Raw genomic sequence first — 27,299 nt, forward strand, 5'->3', positions numbered from 1 at the left:
CAGACTGTGCACGCAAGGTGTATATGGCACGCTAATTACTCCTGAAGAATTTTGTACCGCTTGAGATGCATTATAAGATAATTATTATTGCAGAATTGGCAGAGGATCGTGATTATCGCCGTACCTTCATAAGGAGACCTGCGACATTTCCGCAGTGTGTCCTAGACAACAGTCGGCCCAACCACCGTACGTGTTGCGACGTGTGCCTGGGAATCGACATCCGTGTACGTGGCGCTTGTACGACACTCTACTGGGGCACAGCGCGAGTGCAGTGCTTCACACGCTGCTCTACACAATTTCCTGGCCACTGATAACATCATTGATGATTATCTGAACCGGTACTGGGTTTCTCCCAGGTCGACTCAGCCTTAAATACTTGTTGCGGTGTGCGAACATTAGCCCTGTGAAGACAAAGGAGCTCGGCCGGTCGTGGTGCAGGCCACACCACCCCCTGGTGCACCACGCCGGCCTTAATCGGTGCTTACCAACAGCGCTTTCCCCAAACGTCTGTACGGCTAAGTGGGGGGGATCTATGTCTCAGTGTGCGCGTTATTCTACTGGGTGGGTAATGGCAGCTGCCCTCCGCCCAAAACAAAGAGGCAGAGGAGCGGCGCTCAAAACGAGCAGAGTGTCTGGTGGCTCGCACAGAGAGATGACACGGGAGGGAGTGTCCGCCCTCCGTCTGCCGTTTACCCAGAAACACTTGACGCTTTCGGCGACGTCAAAACGGAGAGCCTATGCCATTTCACGTGGCCTCGAAGTGCACCTAGCTTGGCACAAGCACCATAGCGACGTCCCCCACAAGCTATTGGCGAATGTCAACTGTTGTGATTGTGTATACGCAGCATGCGGGTGCGTCCGATGTGCTTGGGATGTACACCTGTGGCACAAGTGCGTAGCTGGAAATCCACCCCCACTCCCCAAATCCAATTCTGAGTCCTCTTTTGCCACAGCATCTGTCAGAGCCCACAGATAAGATACAGCCGGTACCCGATCAAAGTGTGTGCGCGTCCTTCAGAGAGCGTGTGTTCGTCTTGCCGTATCCCAGTTGCTTACTGATGGGTCACAAATGCTGCTTTGCATGACAGCGCTTTCCTTCCATGGTGCTTCGGTGCCAAATTGGCCTCCCGCAATAAATTGGCGGAATGGGCTCGCGCCATATTCCCAGACGCCGGGGAGATAAGGACCTCGGCTGTAAATTATCTCCTCTCGACCTAATTGAGCTTAATGGATGCAACCTGCTGAAAATAAAGGCAGCTAAATTAATAATGTAGTGGGCGAAAAAAAAACCCCATAACTTTTCTCGACAAATACATACCCTTTTAGCCGCGTCGTAGAACATTGACTCAACAAAATCTAAAAATAATTATTTGGTCCCTGCCGCCCTTAGCGACTGAAACGGAGAAAAGACAGATTTAGTTTTCATTAAAATCTGTTGCGTAACGTGTGCCGGGAGAGAGTAATGTGAACGTGCGTGGGACCGCGCCGCTTGGCAGGGTGACGGGACCACTGGGGCTGAGCGAGAGCTGGAACGTGATGGGCACTTTGCCCCCCCGCCCTGCCCGGGGTTGGGCAGCAAAGGCGTCGTGGGTTGGACTGTGAAGGAGGCGAGGTCGCTACTACGCCATCTCTGTCTCTCTCTCTCTCTCATAATACAGGTTGTTTTGTTGGGTTAGATCGCACAAATATATAAATGTGTTGTTAAACCCGCCACCACCCGACACAGCCAACTAGTAAGGGTTGTCATGTTAACAGACCGTGAGAATTCGTCACTAGTACAGCACTAACCGGTGTGTTGGAGAGGAAAGCCACAACATATACAATCTGAGTACGACGTTTCACCAGTAATTGCAACTAGCTTCATCAGGCGACAGCCAGATTTGTGGAGAAATCCGACCTGTTTCGTTCCTTAAATAGACGGGTAGATATGATGACAACATTTGTGAGCCCTTCTTGAGCAAAGTGGGGGGGGGGGGTTCATGGTTGATATTGGTCGTGAAAGCCTACGTGATAAGACTCTCTCTCGTTTCGCACGCCGAAGCCGTCACCTTGTGACGATGCACGGGGATTCCGTTCTCAACGGTTTCCATCTCGCTGGTAGACTGAAGTACGCAGCACGTGACCAGTCGCTACATCCCATAGCGAGAGGTAATATGGACGTGGTGCGCCGGTTGAAATCGAGCGATCTCAGCGAGCGATGCAGGGAGTTGCTCCAAACAAGCCTCTTCATTTGCACGAGCGTGTCATTCATATGCCCTACAGAGAGAGTTCAAATCAATCGTACAAATGTGCATCTTTCTGGAATAAGCTCATTTAGTCACAAACCAAATGTAATTATTAAGGGGTGTTCCGTGCGATCGTTGGCGATGAGGCTGAGAAAATCAACTCGCTATACTCTCAATGCCAACTCAGTCCTCATGGGCTGGGCTGCTCCACCCCACAAACCTCCTTCCCCGCACCCAACCAGGTTATTTAATTGAGATGGTAGGGAAAAGTGGCGTCGACGTGTCCCATCAAGCATGTCACCTGGCGAAGCTGCATCCTCCGTGAGTTTCATCCACAGCGTTGTTTCTGTGTTGCAACACTTTGCCAGGTGAAAACGGAGCGGTGAAGAAGGATCACACGCTGCAGGCAGCGCCGGGGGAAATCGGGGGCCTAGTGCTTGATATGAAACCCAAAACCTGAGACAAAAACCCAGAGAGAGGCCTGCGGATTGCGAATCCTCGTGCTGTGCTTCAGATGTACCCGGTCGATTGACGTATCGGCTGACGTAATGTGAGTGCCGCGTTTGCTGTCGAGTCCAGGCCCGGCGGCTGACCAGTGACTAAAACGGGGCGAGGGCTTAACTCGTACACGCGGTAACGAGCTGCTGATCCATTGTGACCTTTCCGTGAATCGGAAGCGGTGGCGTTTTTGGCCTCCCAACCCACCGGCCTCGGCTGTGCAAAGAGCAACCTGTGTACGAACCACAATGCACCAGTGTCGGGTGAAACGTATCCAGTGACCTTTACCGAGGGGCCGTGCATTCGGTTACGAGGTAAAGGTTCACCCCTTCCATTGCTTGCTCACTCAACTGCCGGTTGTGAAAGGGCCTCCGCTATAGGGAGATGTAGAGGGTAATTTGGCCTCCTCTTCCACGCTGGTTACAGGTCTTGGATGAGTTGGTAGTACCCACACTTTACCCCACCGTACACAAATACAGTCCTTTGTTTCTGTGCGAACACGCTCAATCAACTCGGCGGTTGTGCTCTAATCGGCGCACTGTCTGTTACTGTAAGCTTATTGGGGGTGTAACAATGCGTTGTGTCATCGATTATCAGTTCTTATGTCCGAGATGCATGCATTGCATCACGTGTAATATTTGTACTCGTTTTTTTACAAATAGTATTTGTTTTATATATAATGGGTTCAGGTGAACCCGATATACACTCTAGGCCGCTACACTCGCCACATTCCGAAAAAAAACACTTTGGCTTTTATATCGAATCGCGACTCTGAATTGCGACAAATCATGGAGTTCCCAGGGCTGGTTCCCTTGGTCACTTGTTAGTGGCAGTGCCAGTTTATTACCCGCTTGTTGATTCACGAAAGCCTCACGGAGTTTCAATAACACGTTTTTTCAGGACGGTCCTGACAATGTTTTGCAGTCGCGAGCGATGTTGCTACGTCGAATCACAATCGAGTAATTTGCGGGTATTTTTTTCGTTTTGGGATATTTTGGTGAATACCAGGTACAATGCATGCCTTTTTGTTTTGCTACGTAAGGAAACCAGAGAGGCCGGAGGGAACCCACGCGGGACAGAGGGATAACATATCAACTCCACAGAGAACAGGCGCCCGAGTCGGATGTTGAAACCAGGGCCTTCTTGCCGATGCACGAGCGGGACCACCACGCCACCCACTGTGGTCTCGGTGGTGAGGGGCTAGCTGACGTGGCCACGGTGCAAGGGGGGGGGGGCAGTGTTTGTGGGTAGGGAGTCGAGCGTGCTGGTGTCGGGGACGTGTGTGGCGTGTGGCGAGTGTGACCACGACAGCTGATTAACGAGACGCAGCTTTGGCCTTGTGGGAAGGACATGCGGCCATTTTGTTTGACACGCCGAGGACAATGGGTTTAGTAATCCGGCTCGGGTTACGTTGCAATCCTTTTGAGGGTAAAAATAAAGAGCAATTTATAACCGATATCTCCTTACTTGAATGGTTAATTAGTATTAATTACACGGTTTTAATTAACTGTAGGAACATTTTTTTGTTGGCCTCGCCTTGTGTCGAACCCATCGGCGTCTCTCGACCCAGCGGCACTGTTTTATCTCAATCACACCCTCGCACATTCAAATACTAATGTGCGTTAAGTGCGTCGCATTAAAGTGCACAAATTATAATGACATCCTTTTTTAACAATTAAGTCAATTGACACCTACTCCCCTGTCCACCAACCCCTTTCATTGTCCAGAATCTCACACCTTTTCATAGTGGTGGTCAAGCGAAAATCTACTCTTGCTCTGATAAGAGTTCCTGGTTCCATCCGTAGCGCTACCCATCGTGACCATTAAAGAGGTGCCCTATCTTGGTTTAGTTTTCCCCACTGAGCCACTTGAGAAATTGAGTTGATGGCTCCGTTCCTGCAGCCTCTGGCCTGCGAGCCGCCCTGCGCCTCACGTGGGTGTCTGAAGCTTGGACCCGGGATTTGAGTGGTGCAGGGGGCTCGGTGTCTCTGACATGGCCATTGGCGTTCCCGTAAGCCCCCTGGGCCACTGCGAACCGCTTTCGCTAGTGACATGGACTCAGCAGTGTCACTCGCTCCTGCACTGCGCAGCGCCGGAGCCCAAACCCTGGGGCTGCCACGCAATTCCACATGGGTGCTGTTGATGGGATCGAGATAAATGACGAGAGGCCACCCGTGATGAATATTATACTGTACCCCTTTTTCACACTGCCACATCGGAGCCAGAGCAGGACCCCCACGGTACTGGTGGTTTTCCGCTGGCTATTTGCCGTGCCGAGCCACGACCAAACCATAATGCAATGGCTTCACGAGACATCTGAGTCTGGCTCGAAGTGAAGCAAGGCCAAGGGATGAGACTAACAATGACGCATTCACGCCGTGTGACGTCGGAAGCAGAGCTTCACGGCGTCATCGACGTGCGTCATGACTCGAGTGACGTCGGTGGCACAGCTCGGTTTCCGCAGTGGACTGGCTCGGCACAGCCCCGGCATGGCTCCTTTGTGCCAGTGGAAAAAAGAGAAACTGTTATCACAGTCTCACACCAGCCTCCTGCCAAGGAACACACGGCGCCCGTGCCCATCGCATTTCAGAATCCTGGCGACAAGGCAGATGCCATCGCACACAGTGCTCAACCGCACGAGGAGCGCCCTTCTGATTGCTCAGCCGCGTGGGCAGGCTCTGGTCGGAGGCCCATGGCCCCAAGCAGCCTCGCCATCTAATTACTCGCTTAAGTGCTGGACTGTTATGCGCGGCGCGCGCTCGCTATAGCCATTTACATCGCCGGGGTAATTGCGCGCGGCACTTAATGCCCTCGGTTGAAATGGGGCACGTGGTTTTATTTGTTGTTATGTTGATGATACGAAGTGATTTCAAAGGCATACGACGGTTCGTTTAGCAGTTTTTTTCAACGTTATTTTTGGCAAACATTTTCACTTCCCGCAAAAAAATAAGTTTCTTGGTTTACCCGAGAAGACTTTCTGAGGCTCATTTTAGGGAGGCCCTCCGTAGCGATGTTTGGTAAAAATTCTGATTGTGAAATGTATAAACGGAAGTGGTGTCATTCGGATGCCTTGAATGAAGAGGTGAAGGCGTTGCCAAGGACGGTGCAGAAAGAACAGCGAGGTCGTTTTTGGAGAGGCGGGGGGTGATGGCTCGGTTTGCATTTCAATTAGCAGTGCCCCCCCAACTCGGAGTCATTACGTGGCCCGAGTCTCGTTTCATGTTGTTAATGGAAACAAACATTAAATGCGTTAATATTTGTTCAGTCTAGGCACAGGAAATCTAAGTTTTCTTTCTGTGTATTGCACCACTAAATCGTCCTTTGATGGGCGTTTCTGCTGCAAGATTCGTTAAACCGAATAGCGTGTTGTAAATAATATTGCAAAAATCCAATACAGAACATTCAGTCCATTTCCAGCAATGTTCTGGACAGAAAAAAAAATCGTGGTACAGTTAAGATGATGTCACTGATTATGTGATGCCTCCCGGCCAATATCTGTACCAGGGTCAAATATTCTTCCCACTGTGTATGTTTTGTCAGCCCGGAACAGCCGTCACACAACACAGTGCCACAGTGAACATACCGTCACGTGCTGCTAAAACCATGAGCACACCACCACCTGCATTTGACCTGCCATCAAATCCCCTTCCTCAAAAACATTTCTAGAATTTTGAGGGTGGCAGAGGAGTTAGCTGCTTTGTTTGTGCTCTGAGCCGCAAATGTCAGTGACATGGGTTAGATACCGGTCCTTTAATCCGACACTTCAAGCAGCTCCCAACGATGCTCCTGGTTGTGAAGGCGTGGTCGTTGGATGCACACAATGGCCTACTTGGCATGATATTTGTTTTTAGGCCCTTTGAATTACGATGACATACTTTGCCACAGCTAAGGCTAGGATACTAGGATAGGTAATGCCTTAACTTGTTGTTTCCATCATTACCTGCCGGATTACTGCTAGCCCCCCCCCTCAGCCTCACGTCCTCTTCCCCTCGCGGTCACGCGCCCCCCACCCTTCTCTCTCCTACCTATATCACCTCTTGTCACGGCAGCTCTCCCGCCGAGTTCAGCATTTTCTTGCTGTGGTTGTCCCACCTGATGAAGATCGCTTGTGTTGCGATCGAAACGTCGTGATTTTTTTTTATTTCTACCTACGTGACTTTACCGAAAGAACCAAAGAGCTAGGAGACTTTTTTGTAAGAAATGCGTGTCGTGATTTTTTTATTTGCCTTAAGCCGAATACATTAATTTTACATAGGCAAATAAATGTGTTGATGACTTAATGAATAACAATTGCAATATGTAATACATATAGTACTTAGGGCCCTCGTAGCCTCAGCCCGGCCCTGCCTACCACGTGGCGGTGTCGTCTGACATAGATGAGGAGCGCCGCTTTTCCTTCCTCTATGCAAGGGGCTCTTGCGTGCTCGACAGGAGCCAGGCTGACACGGGAGCCGTGGTTGCTAGCTCTGCGGTTACGAGTGGACTCACATTACCACCCCCACCACCACCACCAGGGAATAGGTGTCTTGTGGGCAGCATGTGCCTCCGTCTGCCCCCTCCTCTCAGCCCTTGGGAGGACCACGAGCAAGGAAACACGCTCCTCTCTCTCTCTCTACCAACACGTCAATTTCTACAGGCGCCGTTATTTTCCCTTTAAAAGGTGCGAGCGGGAGGGGGGAGAGGTAATAATAAAACAAGAAGAAGCCGCGTGTGGGTTCACGACAATAGTGGTGGCGATGCAGCAGCAGCAGGAGTCGCCCACGCGAGTCGATGATGACATCAGCCTGAGTGCAGCAGAGGCGGACAGTGTCCCACCCCCCCCCCTCTTGTGCCCACGCGATCCCCTCTCCCCTGTAGCATGCGGGGGGGGGCTGTAGGGGGATGAGCCTCCCCCCTCCTCCTCCACCCACTGAAGGTTCAGGCCCCCTCTCTACATTCTCATGTCGCACATTCTCACGGGGAGTGAGAGCGAGAGCAGAATGCACGGCAGACAGAAGCAGATCGTATGGTGACTCCACCTGCTGAGTGTTTCGTGTTTGCCTAACGTTGACTGTGTCGTGCACCCCCCTCCACCCCCTTGCTGTAAACGAGGCCGTGGTTGTGATGCCATCGCAGCTAGCTTGGTGGCACAGAAGCGAACGGCGCCCCGACTTGGTTTTGACCCCGACCCTGTCGCCTGTTCTATGTCTGTACAATGTCGAACTTCTTTCGCACCCTACGTGGGTGCGGGAGTTCGCATGTATACTTTGGAGTTGCATGTCCTCGCCGTGGTCGCGTTGTTCCCCCCCCCCCTCCACATTTAGAATCAACACCGCGCCTTTAGAGCAGGGGTTGCAAATAAGTGTAGTGAGTAGACAACTCACTGTTTTAAGAGCCACAATGCACGTGAATAACTCCCTACCCTGCGAAGACTTCCGCAAAGAGGCGCACGCGGCTGTGGGAGCTGCAGCTTCCCGACCCCTGCTTTAGAGTAATTTGGCTTCTATAAATGTCCACGTGGTGATGATGGTGATAAGTCGCTTCGTCGAGCTATCGTTTGTGGAATAGGTCGCTTCTGAAAATGAGCTACGCAGCTCCGTGGGCCTTACGTGATAAAAATGGTGTTAAATGTTTTTTTTATGATGTTGTTGATTCTCCGTCGGGCGATATTTTACGCGTGGCTGGTCAGGCAGCAGCGGGCGGCCGGGTCGTCTTGTACGGAGTGATGAGCGGTGGTGGTGCCACGATCTTGACCACCACTCCACCCTCCTCCTCCACGTTCTGTGTAGCGGCATGAACGTGGCAACTCTTCGTGATTCTTGGCAAATTAAAAAAAAATAATCTTTACCACCTGCAGTGACTGCGTCACCTCTTAAAGGCGACAAATTCCGCATTGTTAAAATTCCCTGCAGAATTTCACGGGGCTTCGCTTATTTATTTTACTACTTTAATAATACAACGCACCCGGATTTAATGAATGCAATTCTAACGTGAGTTATGCATCGGCGTATACTGTACAAATACGACTCCACGTCTTCATCTTCCTTTCCCCTTTCATTCTAATGTTTTATTACAATAATATTGGGTTCGTGCACACGCACGATGCGTCATCATCTGAATATGCAAACAACCCTCCAGACAGTCTCGTCCCTTCACCTGATGAAGGCCGCTTGTGTTGTGGCCGAAACGTCGTGAGAATATTATTGCGTTATTTTATTTTATCAATTTATTATTCTATTCTCATTCTACGTGACTTTACCGAAAGAACCAAAGAAGATGAAGCCTGATTGTGTACACAGGACGGCATGTACTCTACGCGCGCACTGCCAAGGTTGCACAACAAGTGGATAACTCGAGGAATGCGGCAAACGGAACGACTTTGCATCAATAAGACGTCGGGCAGCTTCGTGTCGGGCCACGGCGAATGGTCTAGGATGCAAATTCAGTGCCGGTTTTCGCGCAGGGCTCGCCCGCACGGACTTCGCCTCCACGCCTGCTCCGCGTGTGTAGGGAGATCCGCTGAATTAAAACAAAATGTGGAATAATTTTTTTTTATATATAATGAAGTGAGCCACTTCACGGATGCAAGTGCAGTGTTAAATAATAAAGTGATGATAATGAAATGTTATTTCATAAATCAATATATATAAGATGACAAGTGCTATATTTAGCAAAAATGCCTTTCGAAAAAATTGCAAAGCAGATCCCTATCGAAGGAGACTTTTGAGAGAGGGAGAGCGAGAGATGTTAACCTGGCCCAACATTCGTGTCTTCCCTGCTGTTCTTCAGGAATGTTGCCCTGCTCTTGCGTGAACGTCCACCTTTGGCCCTGCATGCCGTGCATTCAGACTGTTCGCAGAGTCGCACACGGCGCTCGTCGTTTCCGAGTTTACCCACAAAACGAGAGCTGCATCTGAACGCAGTCGTCACACCGCGCAGTGTCATTACCCTTAACCCCAACGCACCCTCGTCCTCCAAACACGACCACCAAAAACCACCCCCTCTCCTACACCAACACTGTCTCCCACCGACTCGAACCATCCATCTCCCCTACCCCCTTCTCCACCGAGGATGCTGCCATCCTCATCTGCAGCCTCCGCCGCTCGAGTTAAAAATAAACCGGTGCCGAGACGATGCCGAGACGCTCCCTGGCGAACGCGCTGGCGCTGCTCTGCCGCGCGCCCGTTGCTAGGATGCGGATCTGTGTGTGTGTCTGTGTGTGTGTGTCTGTGTGTGTGTCTCTGTGTGTGTGGGTAGAGTATCGTGTCTGTGTGTGTGTCTGTGTGTGTGTCTGTGTGTCTGTGTGTGTGTGTGTGGGTAGAGTATCGTGTCTGTGTGTGTGTGTGGGTAGAGTATCGTGTCTGTCTGTGTGTGGGTAGAGTATCGTGTGTGTGTGTGGGTAGAGTATCGTGTCTCTGTGTGTGTGGGGGTAGAGTATCGTGTCTGTGTGTGTGTCTGTGTGTGTGTGGGTAGAGTATCGTGTCTCTGTGTGTGTGTGGGGGTAGAGTATCGTGTCTGTCTCTGTGTGCGTGTGGGGGTAGAGTATCGTGTCTGTCTCTGTGTGTGAGTGGGTGGTGGTGGAGGATGTGGATCGTGTCTGTCTGTGTGTGAAATATGTAACTAATAAGCTTGTGCCGGAGGCCCCGGGGGACAGGCGTCTATGACGTCTCCTGACCAAACCCCAATTGGCAGAGCCAGGAGATTGAATCTTTACCCTCGGGGCTCCTCCAGAAACAACGAAAAGCCACTTCGTGTGGCCACGTGGAATGTTCAAACGCTCACTGCGAAGGAGAGGCTGCCACTCCTCTGTCGGGAGCTGGACCGGTACCGCCTGGATCTCTGTGGCATTCAGGAGGTCCGGTGGACCGGCTATGGCTCCTGCCACCATGAGGGGTGGACAGTCCTCTACTCGGGGCAGCAGACTGCCAAACAACAGGGTGTGACTCTTCTTTTGAACAAAAGTATGAAGGGGGCGTGGGAGCGTGGCAGTGAGGTGTGGGAAGGTGTAAGCCCCAGGCTACTTTGGGCTCGCCTTCCCATCAACCGGAGGCGAGGAGTGGTGGTCGTGGTTACTTATGCCCCCACCGAAGACGAACATCCGTGGAGGGTTGCAGGCAAAGCCGATGAGTCAGATGCCTTCTATGACCTCCTGTCACAGGTGCTGGTTAAAGTGGCCCCTTGGGATAGAGTCATCTTGTTGGGTGACTTCAATGCCCGAGTTGGTCATGATGCTGGCACCTGGTCTGGAGTGATTGGAGGGCATGGGCCAGATCAGCTCAATAACAACGGTAGGAGGCTGCTAGGTTTTTGTGCACCCCATGGGCTTGTAATTAGCAACACGCTGTTCCGGCATCGGCGCATCCACACAACATCATGGATGCATGCCGGGTCCAAGAAAGAACATCTGCTGGGCTACATAGTGACGGACCAGCGGATGCAAGTCCATGTCCTTGACACCAGGACCTACCGTGGAACTGATCTTCCCTCTGACCATCGACTAGTCATCTGTAAGATGTGCCTGCCATTCTTCCACTCCGGTGGTGGGTGTACACCCAGGACCCCATTCCAACCTAAAGTGGCCTGGTCTCAGTTATCTGATGAAAGTTGCAAGCGAGAATTTCATCATCGCTTGCGGCTGGGGTTGGCATCGTCCCCCACTCCTCCTGATGTTGAGGGGAAATGGGCGAGGTTTAGGACTGTGACTCATGCAGCTGCAATGGCTGCTTTGGGTACGCGGTCCAGACCTCTCCAGAGACCCTGGCTGACAGAGGTGTTCAGGATGGTTGAGAAAAAGCGACAGGCCCACTGTCATTGGCTACAGAATCCCACGTCAGAGAATGAGGAGGCTTACCGCAGCCTTCGCTCGGAGGTTCGGAGAGCCGTGAGGCGCTACAAGGATGGGTGGTGGTCGCGGGTTGCTGAGGAGATGGAGTCTGCCTCAGTGGCCCGTGATCACAAATCTCTATTTAACTCCATCAAAAAAGTAACCTTCAGCGCCACACCTATTACCATCATTAGGGGAAAAAACGGTGATCCAATCTCCGACCCCCAGGAACAGGTTTGCAGATTTGCTGAGCATTTCTGTGAGGTCCTGGGGGAGGGGAAATCCCTCAGCCAGGAAAACATCGTGGCACAAAGTGAGGATGACCCTGCTGAGGCTGCAGTGCCTCAAATATTGGAAGAAGTCACCCCTTGTGAGTGGTTGGCTGAGGTGCCATCTGTTGAGGAAGTACTGGAGGCGATCCGGAGTCTGAGACAGGAAAGGCACCGGGTAGAGATGGTCTCCCAGGATAAATGCTGAGGGAGGGTGGCGTTGGTGCACAGACTGCCCTTTACGACATCATAACAACAGTCTGGACCACTGGACGGGTTCCGCAGGATTGGAAGGATGCCCTGGTGGTCCCCCTCTTTAAGAAGGGGAACCGCACAGACTGTAACAACTACAGGGGCATCTCACTCTTCAGTGTGCCGGGAAAGGTCCTGGCAAGGATTATTCAACATCACCTTGCCAGGCACGCTGAGGAGAGACTTGCGGAGCCCCAATGCGGTTTCAGGAAAGGGCGGTCCTGCACAGATGCCATATTTTCTGTCCGTCTGCTACAGCAGAGGTGTAGGGAATTCCAACAAGACCTACATATCTGCTTTATTGACCTGGTCAAGGCCTATGATACCATCAGTAGGCCTGGGCTCTGGGTTCTTCGTGGTTTTGGAGTCCCTGACGCTCTGCTCACGATAATTAAGGACCTTCATGATGGTGAGCGGGCCCGGGTAAAACTACGTGGCCGGGAGTCAGAGCCTTTCCCTGTACACCTTGGGGTGCGACAGGGATGTCCTCTGGCTCCCACATTATTTAACATCTATTTTGACCACATAGTTTGTGAAGCCTTCAATAGCTGTACCGGGGGAATCTCCATTTGGTACAGATATAATGGGAGGCTGATCGATGCCCGGGTGCAGTCAAGGGATGGCTCCCTATTGCTCAACCACGTTATGTATGCCGATGATTTGGTAATAGCTGCTCATTCAGAGGGGAAGTTGGAGACGCTGCTGCTGAGACTGGAGCGTGCCACTAAGAGATGGGGCCTTACCATCAGCCCCACCAAAACTAAGCACCTGCCTGGGTATTTTGTACCATCGGACACTCCACCCCCACAACTCCCAATCGGTGATGGGGCAGTTGTGGAGAGAGTGGAGAGTTTCCCATACCTGGGCAGTTGCTTATGACCGGCTCCAGTTTAATAGCAGAGGTATCACTCCGAATCAGTCGAGCGGCAATATCTTTTCATCGGTTGCGTAACGCTGTGTGGAAGCTACCTGGTCTGTCGCTCCGCACTAAGCTTCAGGTCTTCTCGGCCACGGTCATTCCCTCCCTTCTCTACGCTTGCGAAACGTGGACCCCCCTAATGGAACATCTTCACCGGTTAGAAACGTTTAGGCTAGCCTGCCTACGATCCATCCTGGGTTTAACCAGGCTGGATTGTGTGAGGCGCTCACAAATCTTTGAAAGATTTGGGCAAGGTCCCATCGGTGAGCTCCTCAGGCAGGCAAGGCAGTGTTGTCTGGATCATGTAGCCCGCATGCTCAGTCACCGCATGCCAAAACAGCTTTTGTTCGGCCGGATCGAGGGGGCTAAACGGGCGCGGTACGGGCTAGAGAAGAGATGGAGTGATGTGGTACAGGAGGACGTGGAGCTGAGTGGATTTGCCGATGAGTGGTACCAGCGGTGTCAAGATCGGCCTCTGTGGAGGAAGCTCGTGAAGGACGCTACTGGGCAGTTGGAGGCAGTCGCCCTCCAACAACAACGGAGGGCGGAGGAGCGATGCTCACAACAACGAGCGGAGCGCCGGGTGGCTAAAGCACAGCAGGTTGATACAGTAGCGGGCACAGGTGGTGCATCAGCCAGTCATCTGTCATCTTAGTCAGTCGACCCGTGGCACTTGGGTCTGCCCCGTGACCTCCTGCCAGCGGGCGTTCGACACTGCACGTGGCCTCAAAGTGCACATGGCCTGGCACAAGCTTCGTGGTGACGTCACCGCCACTTAGTGGCGAATGGCGGTTGCTGTTGTGGTGGTGGTGGTGGAGGATGTGAATCGTGTCTGTCTCTGTGAGTGTGTGGGTGATGGAGATGTGGTAGTTCGCGCACTGTGCTACACACCCGACGTCCCGAGTTCGATTCCCACCCACGGCCAACACCGGTGACGATCTATCTGAACCGGTCGTGGGTACTCCCCCTAGGTCGACTCAGCCTCAAATGAGTACCTGGTGCGGTCTGTAAACATCGCCACTGGGGAGACAAAGGCGGCGTGGTGCTGGCCACCCACCCCCTCGTTTGAATTGTGTCGGCGTTTATAGGTGCTCGCAAACAGCACTCGCACCAAAAGGATATACGGGGGATCTTTGTCTTTGTGGTATGTGCAGGACTCACGGCCCCCAGGCCCAGAGGCGTACTTCGGTGCGCCGTGCTGTTTTAGAGACTGCTGCGTGGGTGGTCGCGTGCTCTTTATAATGAGACATTTAGTTGATGCCGTGACCCGTGTCGTTTTACGAAGAGAGCCCGCAACAACAACAGCAGCAACACCTGCAGAGACAGCAGCAGCAGCAACGAGAGAGAGAAAAGGGAATTGAAATAGAGAGAGAGAGAATGAAAGAAAAGGCGCAGGGTTGTCGTTCATTCATAGCCGGTCGCTACATTGTGAATGAGAGCCCACGGAATTGTCACTGGTTATTACTGATGGGGTTTTGTGCGTCGTTCCGGATGAACGCTTTGCACTGCCTCGTCCTGCAAGAACGACAGTGGTGCTCACGAGTGACTGGCTCACAGGATGCTCGTGAAAGACGCCACAAGTACGAGCAGCATGACTGTGCAGCCAGCGGGGTTTGGTGGATCGCCGCACAGATCTCGTAAAACGCCCTTCCCTGGCTCGCCAGGAGAAGGCAGTAGAGCAAGTAGACTGATCGCCATCTATTTCCGTTTTTATACAGGGATGGAGCGTTGCACCCTCGCACTCGTGGGTTTTTTGCAGGGGCTCTGATTTCCTTTCAATTGTATGAATACTCATAACTTGTCTGAGAAGATTTTTAAATTGAAAACCCAATGCAGGACCCTTCTGAAAAAGAGTCCTATAACTCAGTGTGCTTCCCCTGGATAAATGATTGAACGTCATTTTTTTCCCCATATCTGGATTCTTTTATGATCATCCATTTTTAATTGAAATATAAATCCTCAGCATCCTGTGTTACCTTTTATATTTAGTTTTTAAATCACGTTTATCCGTGGTCTGAGGTTAACGTGGCGTGAGTTTGCAGTGCATATGATTCTAAGAATCATAATTCGTAATGTACAACTCATTGTCAAACCACTGGTGGATGAGGCCTCCCCACGCCGTGTTTGTCATGGTCTGTTTGACCATACTTCACCATGCTGGTCAGTAAAGGGGTGGTGGGGGGGGTATTACTGATCCAGATATCCCTTGCCACTGATGTCAGCTGAAGCTAGGAATCAAACTCAGGACACTGGGGTGAATAGCACAGTGCGCTACCCACTGCACCACCTCTCCACCACTTGACTTTATTAAAATCTGCGACATTCAAACCGGGCGCTGTGCAGTATTTTGCCCGCGTTGCACTCAGTGTTTTGCGTGGCTGGGAGAGTCGCTGCACAGAGAGTCGCTGCACAGAGAGTCGGTGCACTCTGCGAAGACGTCCCTGCAATGTCTCAATGCGGGAATCTCCCGTCTTGTTTTTATTTCCACTCGTGCGCCGCGCATGCCGAATTGAGTTTGCTCGCGCGTGAACACCGCCGCTCCACTCACACTTGCGTTTTTTTGACCCCCGTCGCCACACCTGTGGCTCGCGTGTAATTCTAACAAAGGCTAAAAGAAACCAACCCCCAACACTCTGTCTATTTGCAGATTCATGCGAGCTTCGCCGTGCAATATCTTCCACAAACACGGCTTGAAGGCGCCGCGGAGGAAATGAATTACGGAGCCGCACAGGGAGGCAAAACGCCCGGCTGGCCTCATATTACTTTCGTCTCGGAAAAAGCGATTTCCGCAAAAGCCACCCTCGTTTATTTCTCGGCGTGCGGAGCGCTGACGCCGCCGTGTTCGCGTGACGGGGCAGCGCTCCCTGACACAAACACCAACACGACAGGGACACACCTGGGCCCCCCCTGACACAAACACCAACACGACAGGGACACACCTGGCGCCCCCCCCCTGACACAAACACCAACACGGTAGGGACACACCTGGGCCCCCCCCGACACAAACACCTACACGACAGGGACACACCTGGGCCCCCCCCGACACAAACACCAACACGACAGGGACACACCTGGGGCCCCCCCTGACACAAACACCAACACGACAGGGACACACCTGGGCCCCCCCCCTGACACAAACACCAACACGACAGGGACACACCTGGGCCCCCCCCCCCTGACACAAACACCAACACGACAGGGACACACCTGGCCCCCCCCCCCTGACACAAACACCAACACGACAGGGACACACCTGGGCCCCCCCCAACACAAACACCAACACGGTAGGGACACACCTGGGCCCCCCCCACTGACACAAACACCAACACGACAGGGACACACCTGGGCCCCCCCCGACACAAACACCAACACGACAGGGACACACCTGGGCCCCCCCCCAACACAAACACCAACACGGTAGGGACACACCTGGGCCCCCCCCTGACACAAACACCAACACGACAGGGACACACCTGCCCCCCCCCCTGACACAAACACCAACACGACAGGGACACACCTGGGCCCCCCCCGACACAAACACCAACACGACAGGGACACACCTGGGCCCCCCCCTGACACAAACACCAACACGACAGGGACACACCTGGCCCCCCCCCCCTGACACAAACACCAACACGACAGGGACACACCTGGGCCCCCCCCTGACACAAACACCAACACGACAGGGACACACCTGCCCCCCCCCCTGACACAAACACCAACACGACAGGGACACACCTGGGCCCCCCCCGACACAAACACCAACACGACAGGGACACACCTGGGCCCCCCCCTGACACAAACACCAACACGACAGGGACACACCTGGCCCCCCCCCCTGACACAAACACCAACACGACAGGGACACACCTGGGCCCCCCCTCTGACACAAACACCAACACGACAGGGACACACCTGCCCCCCCCCCCTGACACAAACACCAACACGACAGGGACACACCTGCCCCCCCCCCTGACACAAACACCAACACGACAGGGACACACCTGCCCCCCCCCCTGACACAAACACCAACACGACAGGGACACACCTGCCCCCCCCCCCTGACACAAACACCAACACGACAGGGACACACCTGCCCCCCCCCCCCTGACACAAACACCAACACGACAGGGACACACCTGGGCCCCCCCTGACACAAACACCAACACGACAGGGACACACCTGGCGCCCCCCCCTGACACAAACACCAACACGACAGGGACACACCTGGGCCCCCCCCCCCTGACACAAACACCAACACGACAGGGACACACCTGGCGCTCCCCCCCCCCCCCCCCCTAATGTGTAACAATAGTGCTGCAGGCATCATATCACAGAGACGAATAGACTACGCGGGGAAATTGCTGAGAGATTTTATTGCGTGGGATTTCTCCAAGGAACGTCTTTCAAGTGGCGTTTTAAAAACACATACTTTACTCGTCCAGAGGTACCAACCGGAGTCACACGGCTGGGAAAACAAAACAGCCTGGCCAGTGATGGCACACGCAGGTTGTCCAGCACTGTGGAGGCGAGGGTTGGAGGATCGTACAAGTGAACCTTATGGCGGGACCCCGGGGTGCCGAATAAACGGAAGTCAAGATCGTAATTAATTTATTTGTTTTTGGCGACTCCGTCCCACCGCGCACATGAACGCCGCGACCCACCAGAAATCAATCCTCTCCTCGTTCTTCACCAAGCACCTGTGGTCGCAAACATTTCCGTAGTCATAAACAGCACTTTGAAAAATATAATATCTTTCTTTATTTTCTACCTACGTGAGTTTACCGAAAGAACCAAAGAGTGTGGATTCCTGCAGTCACGAAAGCTTCAAATCAAGATAGAACTTTGATTAGCACATCGTGTAGAGCTCGTCGTGAGGAATCGATTGCCGTGGCGTTCGCCAGAAGCCATACCCCTGCTCGCCAGGAGAAGGCAGCAGTACAGCACGGCAAAAATGTGGAACCCCACCCGTTCCGTCTGTATGGGATAGAGCGTTTCCCCCTCGCACGCGTGGGGTTTCTCCGAGTGCTCCGGCTTCCTCCTACATGTAAACACTCGTTAATTGATCATTGGTTTTCTACCCTTTTATCTGGCAACAAAAAAACAACTTGAAACACCTTGAAATACAGAGGAACGCAGAGCTTGGCCAGTTGTTAGCACCGGCTCATCCGAGCCATTCCCCCACGACGAGAGTGACCGAATTCTGGGGGCGTTCCAAGTTGCAATTTAACGGACGTGTACCTTGGGGCAGTTATTGAAGGCAGACCGTGATCAACATAATGAAATAAAGATGCGGATGAGAGGGACTTTGGAGGACTTTTGGGAAGCTAAACTTGAAATGAAAATCAGTCTAAGCATAATTATTTAGAAAGTAAATGATATCTTTACAAACACCCTATATAATCAAGTCTTTGGGCTTGAAAATAGCTGAGTGTGTTGCCGAATGACAGTTTCATTAAATCTCTCATCTCTGTGACCTACTTTTATACGCGATTTAGCCTGAGGATTATAATTCGGATGTCGTTTTAATTGTGATTGAGCCTTGCTTCGGTTAATGCTTTGTTTGCATCTGTTTCCGCCATTGACACATACGCACGCGAAAAGTGTGCCGCCTCATTCATCACTGTGAACGCACGCAGTCGCTACGAATACCGATTCACACCAGCCAGGGAGTACGTGACCCCCGGTCAGCCAGGGAGTACGTGACCTCCCGGTCAGCCAGGGAGTACGTGACCTCCCATCAGCCAGGGGGTACGTGACCTCCCGGTCAGCCAGGGAGTACGTGACCTCCCGTCAGCCAGGGAGCACGCGACCTCCCGGTCAGCCAGGGAGTACGCGACCTCCCGGTCAGCCAGGGAGTACGTGACCTCCCGTCAGCCAGGGAGTACGTGACCTCCCATCAGCCAGGGGGTACGTGACCTCCCGGTCAGCCAGGGAGTACGTGACCTCCCGTCAGCCAGGGAGCACGTGACCTCCCGGTCAGCCAGGGAGCACACGACCTCCCGGTCAGCCAGGGAGTACGCGACCTCCCGTCAGCCAGGGAGTACGTGACCTCCCGTCAGCCAGGGAGTACGTGACCCCCGGTCAGCCAGGGAGCACGCGACCTCCCGGTCAGCCAGGGAGTACGTGACCTCCCGTCAGCCAGGGAGTACGCGACCTCCGGTCAGCCAGGGAGTACGCGACCTCCCGGTCAGCCAGGGAGTACATGACCTCCCGGTCAGCCAGGGAGTACGTGACCTCCCGTCAGCCAGGGAGTACGCGACCTCCCGTCAGCCAGGGAGCACGCGACCTCCCGGTCAGCCAGGGAGTACATGACCTCCCGTCAGCCAGGGAGTACGTGACCCCCGGTCAGCCAGGGAGCACGTGACTCCCGGTCGACACTCGGTGGGTGGCACAGGTGCGTAGCCGTGGCAATATCATCTTGTTTATTTTTTATCACACAATAACAACGAAAATTACTTCCTCGAAGTGAGCGATAAAGATATTTTTTTCTGCGGTGCCGCTAATCCAGACTGGAGGTGCGTTGAGTGGGTTGTGCCGAGGTGAAACAGCTGTTTGATCGTGCCATTTGTTTTATTGAATGGGAGTGGCAGGGAAAGTACTGCATGTGTGTGTATCAGTTTAAAATGACCCCCGATGTGATACGCATGATTTTTTGGGGATTCCAAAAAGTTCTGGGACTCGATTGACATGCTGGATACATGGAAAGTTAAACTAAAGTGTCTATTTCCAGAATGTCAGTGGCATGTGGGCATTATGACATTACAACACGCAATCGACATTGTTATTATATCATCTCTATTGCATTTTTTACTCATATTTACATGACATTTGTTAATGAATAAGTGACTCGCACAGAAGCCACGTATCCAATACATATGTAGCGACTTACTCGGAGACGCTAAGACTTGGAGGCAGTTATTTTATTTAATCGAGCACCCTTTGTCCAATACACACCCTACACTGGTACACACTCTTCTCTCTCTCTCGTTTATACACAATTCTACGTGTGTCGCTAGCCTATACACAACACTACATAAGGCGCTGAACCGAGAAAACCAACTACCGTCTAGCAGCGCAATGTCCAGTGAAGACGACAGCGACGATGGCGACGAGACGATGGCGACGACGATCTTCAACAGCATGACGGGGATCCCACTCCAAACGACAGCCCCGAGCTCTCGCTCAGGGCCCCCTTTTATGCTCCCAGCGTGGCCTCGGGCATCCCCCACGTGCCCCTTCTGTAACCTTTCCCCCAGATATCCAATCTGGTGTATCACGTGGCCTGCTGACGTCAGGGCTGCTGTAAGCCGCAGATCCCCTTCCCCGCCAGCAGCCAGCGCTATGCTGCTACGTGGCTAATTCTATGTCACTACACAACATATACCAAGTGACACTTCAGTGTGCAAAGGGCCAGAGACTCTAATAACAATGAAGCCATTAATATATGCAAGGTACCCTCATCGAGTCTTCAGACACTTTATTCAGGACGGTTCTGAATTGGGATGTTTGGCCATTTCCTTTGTAAAACTGTTTTGGCTGAAGGTAATTAAGGCTCCTTAAGGTTCATTATGGTTCATTTTCAACGGCTGTCACTCATAGAGTCAGACTAAGGCACCCTCAATATACTTATAGCCCAGTGGTAATCTTAGCCAAAGGTCACAGTGATCTCCTGCTCAAACGAGCGTTGCGAGTGCTCTGCTCATCTCCCGTTTACATCCCCTGAAGCAGTGGTGGAAAATCTACAAATTTATATAGCAGATGCGAGTCGACCCATAGGACAACGACTGTTGACATTGCCACAGGTGATATTCAACTTATCGACCCGAGAGGGATGATGGGCTTAGTCAACCAATGGAAACGGATTTGTTGCCTCTCATTCCATCACCGACCCACGTGGCTGGTGAGAATTTGGAGGCTTCATTGTTAATGCCACAGGCGAAGAGTTGCAGCTTCGATAGAAGCATAGCCGCGGGGAACCACCTGGTGTTGTTTTTAGTTTTGATGTTACTACTCGTGTGCTTCTGTTACCTGCGAGAAACGTCTGCGAGTCTGACGACTCTTTGTCAAGAGGACCCTGCCTTGTTTACTTGGCCAATTCCAAAATGGGTGAATTCGATCATCTACAATTTGGCATCGCGTTTTTATAATTTATTCACTGTTGTGTTTGCACTTTGCTGAATATGGCTCTCATCCAGCAGTGGATCAGACGCGAGAGCTGTGTGCACGGGCGTGTGCCAGTGTGGTGAATGCAGTTCCCTGTGCTGCTAGTGGCTGCGGATGTCGCGCGAACCCAATGAATTCCATGCAGCGTACACACATCAAAATACAGTCACTCATGACGAGCAAGTGTCCTGTACTACAGCAGTGGCGGAGAGTTGATCAGCAACGTCCCTGCGTCCGTGTCAAGGTTGGCGAGTGACTGAGCCAGTGGTCGGCTTCAGCAGGAGCCTCGTGGTGAATAGTTTTTGAACTGCTGCCGGAGAATGATCAAAGCGGTCAGTGGCGTTACCGTGTGGTCCGCGGTTTTAGATTGGTAACCACAGTCGCGCTGTGGGCTATAACCAACCCGCAGTGACCAGCGTGCTGAATTATGGAAAACCAGCCCCACGATGACTGACACGGCATGCGGCGGAGGCCTTCGCCCAGCAGGGGGACTGACAAAGAAGGAAGGGGCTTGTGCATGATTAATGACAGTGAAGATCTTCCCATGCGAGGATGCAGCAAGCGCTGCCTTTGCGGGAACAACATCTGCGCACACACGCTCGCTGTGCAACAGGCGGCTTCGCGCTCAGGGCTCCATCACCTCCGCTGCCTCTGCTGTGAAATCACCGACGTGAAGAGAGCAGCAAATGCTTGCAAATAATAACAACAACTGCTTGTGCTGTAAGCCACAGTGCGACCCACGCACAAATCCATAGCGAAGGCTTGAATTCACGATTGCCATTCCTATGCTGGGGGGGGGGGGGGGTCAATGAATGTTTGCGTAAAGGGCACCTGTGATCAGAAATCGCATCTGCTGCGAGGGCTTTAGCAGCTTTGCAATGGAATCTGTAAAGTCACACTCGCTCCAACAACAGCGCAGGCAATTGGCTGTGAAATTGCGTTGATGACCTTGCTGCTTTGTCAAAATGCAATTTGCGTCTTGCATTACGAAAGCTTTCCCCAAAGCACGTGTATACCTGTGTTCTCAATAGCAATGTGATAAGTGTTGACCGTGATGTGGTTGTGGTCAGTGCCTTGCGACCAAACCATCCGGAATGCTCGGAAGTGGCCTGATATCTGACCTGTGCTTATATTGGAAGTGTATCATAGGTGTGCGTGTATCAGAACTTAATTAATGCTCTACTGTGCAACCAGCAGTGGATTGACCATGGCTGATGATGAAGCAGCGAGTACAAACACCATAACCCACGGCTAAATTTGGTGCCTTTTCTGTCCACACATTCTCATCGCGTTTATGTTTCACCAGAAGGTGGCAGACGTCCACACAGCCATTGGTGCTACCGTCCTCTCCGGAAAGTAAGAGGCGCCCTTAAACGGGTATCAAGGATCAACGACGTTGCTGCACATCTGGTCACGCACGCGCGCACACACAACTCTTGCTATTATGCAAGACGCACTCCCAACTCGGGCTATAAAAACAGGGTGGTTGGAGCGTTTATGGTCATGAGAATACGTTAGTTCTTCTCTCGCTTGTTTACAAAGAGGCTCCTGGCAGCGAAAACGAAACGTCGGACACCATCCCAAACGAACACGACCCCAAAAAATAGAATAGAGAAAACCATTGTCGTCTCACTTTCTCCTTTCCTGTTGCTCGTGTTGGTTTTCATTTTGTCCCAAACATTGTTGTGTTGACTTGTTGGCGGTGGCTGATGGTGACGATGAATCACAAATAACAATCTCGTGCATCCGCGTGCGTTGGCGCTCGTTGGAAGTGAACACAATGGGAGTCATCATCGTGGTGCTACATTGACCGCATCATAGGGGGTTCGTTCTGACACTACGCATTGTGTCATTGGACCCGGTCAACGTGTTCAGGGCTCATAGTTTAAACCCTTAATGTGTTTAAATGTTTTAAATGGTGAAACAAAAAAATAGTTTTACTTTTTAAATCATTTGCTTAGATTTCGTAAACCTTGCACTCCTATCGTGTTTTCGTATTGTTTGTTCTAACTTTCTGACACGACCCTACTGGACATCTGTGAAAAAGAGCTTTATAGCTCATCGGATTCCTCCAGCATAAATAGAGATCATAATTGTGATTCTGAAATGTGTGTCCCAAGCGAGAATACACAAACCAGCACACGTGTTCCATCATCAGTGAGCAGTGAGTGAACAGTGAGTGAATCGTGAGTAAGCAGTGAGTGAATTGTGTGTGAGCAGTGAGTGAATTGTGTGTGAGTGAACAGTGAGTGAATCGTGAGTGAGCAGTGAGTGAATTGTGTGAGCAGTGAGTGAATTGTGTGTGAGTGAGTGAATTGTGTGTGAGTGAGCAGTGAGTGATTTGTGTGTGAGTGAACAGTGAGTGAGCAGTGGGTGAATTGTGTGTGAGTGAGCAGTGAGTGAATTGTGTGTGAGTGAACAGTGAGTGAGCAGTGAGTGAATTGTGTGTGAGCAGTGAGTGAATTGTGTGTGAGTGAGCAGTGAGTGAATTGTGTGTGAGTGAGCAGTGAGTGAATTGTGTGTGAGTGAACAGTGAGTGAACAGTGAGTGAATCGTGAGTAAGCAGTGAGTGAATTGTGTGTGAGCAGTGAGTGAATTGTGTGTGAGTGAACAGTGAGTGAATCGTGAGTGAGCAGTGAGTGAATTGTGTGAGCAGTGAGTGAATTGTGTGTGAGTGAGTGAATTGTGTGTGAGTGAGCAGTGAGTGAATTGTGTGTGAGTGAGCAGTGAGTGAATTGTGTGTGAGTGAACAGCGAGTGAGCAGTGAGTGAATTGTGTGTGAGCAGTGAGTGAATTGTGTGTGAGTGAGCAGTGAGTGAATTGTGTGTGAGTGAGCAGTGAGTGAATTGTGTGTGAGTGAGCAGTGAGTGAGTTGTGTGTGAGTGAGGAGTAAGTGTATGATTCGTGTGTGCATGAGTCAGTAGGAAGCAGTGTGATTCGTGAGCAGTGTGAGTGAATCGAGTGTGAGCAGTGTGTTTGCGTGTGAGGGAGTCACGTGCGCGTGCCATTTGCGAGCGAGCAGTGATTTTCGGGTGCATTTGTGTGCGATTTGCATGCGCATGGTGTGCGTTAAGTGCGTCACCCTGTGGAGAGTACCTCTTTGGGCGGCTGGTGCGTTGAATGCACGTTTAACATTGTGTGTCCACGTGTGAAGGGGGGGGGGGTCCCACCGCACGTGGCACGCGCTTGCAGTGCGCGTGACTCGAGGGCGCGTCGTGGCTCTGAATCATCGAGGCGTCTCGCATCGAATCTTGTCAGTGACGACAAGGCCGCCCGTCGCAGCGGAATCGATCGCCCGAGAGACTTTCCCCGCTGTTGCCGCCTTCGCGTCTCTCCCACCCAGGGTCGTGCTTCCTGGTCGCGACGCACATCATCCCCGTGAAAAACGAGGAGGGCGATGTGGTCGTCTTCATCCTCGACTTCGAGGAGGTGTGCGATGCCGAGAGCCCGGAGCTGGAGAGCCGGAACCAGCGCGCCATGGGCTGGGCCAAGTTCTCCACGTGTAAGTGGGCCCACGCCTGGCACGGGTGGGAGGACAACGAGCTGAGTGTGGCGGGGGGGGGGCAGCGGGGGAGGTCGCGGCACGAGTTGCGCAGCTATCGAGTGTGCAGGCAGTGCAACTGCGCAGAGCCCCCTTCCCCCAGTGGCCAAAAGCTCACCCGGCCATGGGGGCAACGAAGGGGGGAGGGAATGGGGCAGAGTGGTGGGGGGCTTATTCCGAATTTAATTCCTAGCACCAGGAGCCATGATAACCAAAGTAGACCAGTGGGCGGCACCGTTTGACCAGCGTGGGAGAGGGCTGGTGGACTTCATGGCAGGGGAGTTGGGGCTGGAGGGGAACGCGCCCTCTCTCTCGTGTGATGAGCGATGTTGTTAAGGTGACTCTGCTCAAAGCGTCGTGCATTGCCACAGGGGTAGCTCCAGGGCTGAATGTGTCTGGGTCAGCTACGTGGAACTATGCATACGCTCTGCACACAGCATCCAGCACAGCACTCGCTTCGCCTGTGGTCACGGCGCCTACACGAGTCCAGCAGAGGGCCGGGAAGAATGCGGTCAGCGATTGAGCTCTGGAGAGCTCTGAATGGAAATGTATTTGTCTCAAGACAGCGCAATTTAATATGAGCATAATTTAATTAATGACAATAAGAATGTTCTCCTCTGTTGAATGAAGCTCCCCCCCCCCCAATGCCGTGTCGGTCATGGGGTCTGTTTGACTACACTTCACCACGCTGGTCAGTGCTGGCTGGTGAATCGGGGAGGCCAAGGACGAGGTCAGATATCACTCGCCGTGCTGATGCCAGCCATGGCCGGGAATCATTCACAGGCCTCCTGGTCGATAGCGAGGGGCCATAACAGCTGTTGCCGCTGATAGATGTGGGGAAGACACAACTGGTGTCACTGTGGCTCGTGCAACTCACCAGTTGCGGAGAGGCGCTCAGCGTCGGCAGTGCCGGCTTGAGTTTACCGCAGCTGCCACACTTTCACTGGCGCCGACAGTGACACACCCACAGTGACACGCGACACACCCACAGTGGCACACCCACAGTGACACGCGACACACCCACAGTGACACACCCACAGTGGCACACCCACAGTGACACGCGACACACCCACAGTGGCACACCCACAGTGACACGTGACACACCCACAGTGACACGCCCACAGTGACACGTGACACACCCACAGTGACACACCCACAGTGGCACACCCACAGTGACACGCGACACACCCACAGTGACACACCCACAGTTACACGTGACACACCCACAGTGACACGTGACACACCCACAGTGACACACCCACAGTGACACACCCACAGTGACACGTGACACACCCACGGTGACACACCCACAGTGACACGCGGTGCCCAGTCAGGATATGAGCAGGGCGCAGGCAAGGGATATGTGCGCCAACATTGGGACAGATCGACACGAACGTTTATTGTCGAGCACTCTGATTAGCCAAAGGCTCTGTCTGTCCTCATAGAGGCCAGATTACATTAAGAACGCACATCACTTCCAATAAAGCTTCCTCTTTTTTTGACAACGTGGAATAAGCTCGCCGGCGTTGACAACAACAATGACAATGTATGTATCGTCTAAATGTTTCGTTTGAGAAGGTGAAATGAGGTTTTTTTTTTGGGGGGGGGGGGTGGAGTTGTGCTTTTTCAGTATCAGAATATTTAAAGTGGAGGAATCCGAAGAGCAATAAAGCTCTTTTTGACATGTCCAGGAGGGGCGGGTCAGAACGTGACCAGGTAAGGCCCACTGAGCTGTTAGTTTCGTTTTCATAAGCGACCTGGCCACAAATGATAGCTCAGCGAAGTGGCTTTTCATCATGTGGACATTTATAGCAGCCAAATACTCCAAATAATCTAAACGCGTTGTACTGGGCCAGGTGAGAGCACGCATACGCAGGAGACAGAGGAGAGAGAGGAGCCCAAGAGGAACGAGAGAGGAGTGAGAGTGCATAGCATGGCCCAGGGTCAACGAGGTCAAACGCAAGAGGATACAGTAACCAGGGCTCAACAGCAACGAGCCCCAGGGGTAACGCGTGGACCCCAGCACCGACAACGATCTCCAGGGGTAACGCGTGGACCCCAGCACCGACAGCGATCTCCAGGGGCACCCAGGGGCAGCCGGGGGCAGCACCAACGAGTCCCAGGGTGGTCTCGGGGGACCCACCGGCACCATTCACCGAGTGCTGACACTGCACCTTGCGCGACGCTGGGGCCGCATCACCCACACATCGCAACATCAATTATCCCCCCCCCCCCCCCCTTGAAAAAGTCACCTTTCCACAGCTCGTGTTCAAGTTATTCAACAATTAGTTGACCTGTATTAAACTTATCCAGCCGATTGCTATAATTCACCCCTGCCATAGGAATGTGGAATTTCCACGGACTCACTCGGGGTTATAAATAGGGATGAGCGATGGCCCACATGCTGTTGAGTGGGAACTCACACTTTAGTATCCGAGTTCTTCACATCCTCAGAACAACTATTTATAACAATAGCTATACTGATGTAGCTGTCAATTAGCCTGGTCGCCATGTGCTCTTGCAAGTAGAGCATGTAACAAGGTAGATTCATTAACATCGCCCTCGGTTCTGCTCTCTATTTCTGCACGGGCGGAAACGTAGCGCTGCTGCTGCTGCTAAGTCAGCG

The 27,299-nt window shown here is 52.4% G+C and overlaps 1 protein-coding gene across 3 annotated transcripts in view; it reads left to right on the forward strand.

Annotated features, from left to right (window-relative positions):
• Positions 1-27,299, forward strand: part of LOC116948728 (voltage-gated inwardly rectifying potassium channel KCNH2-like) — a 166,607-nt gene that overhangs the window by 66,287 nt on the left and 73,021 nt on the right. For all 3 annotated transcript variants that reach the window (XM_032965750.2, XM_076071722.1, XM_032965751.2), the window contains exon 3: positions 24,476-24,634. In XM_032965750.2, coding sequence (XP_032821641.1) covers positions 24,476-24,634 — 159 coding nt within the window. The remainder of the gene's footprint in view (positions 1-24,475; positions 24,635-27,299) is intronic.

This window comes from Petromyzon marinus, chromosome 34, assembly GCF_048934315.1.
Source record: "Petromyzon marinus isolate PM22_M1 ecotype Great Lakes invasive population chromosome 34, UKy_Petmar_22M1.pri1.0, whole genome shotgun sequence".
Taxonomy (NCBI): domain Eukaryota; kingdom Metazoa; phylum Chordata; class Hyperoartia; order Petromyzontiformes; family Petromyzontidae; genus Petromyzon; species Petromyzon marinus.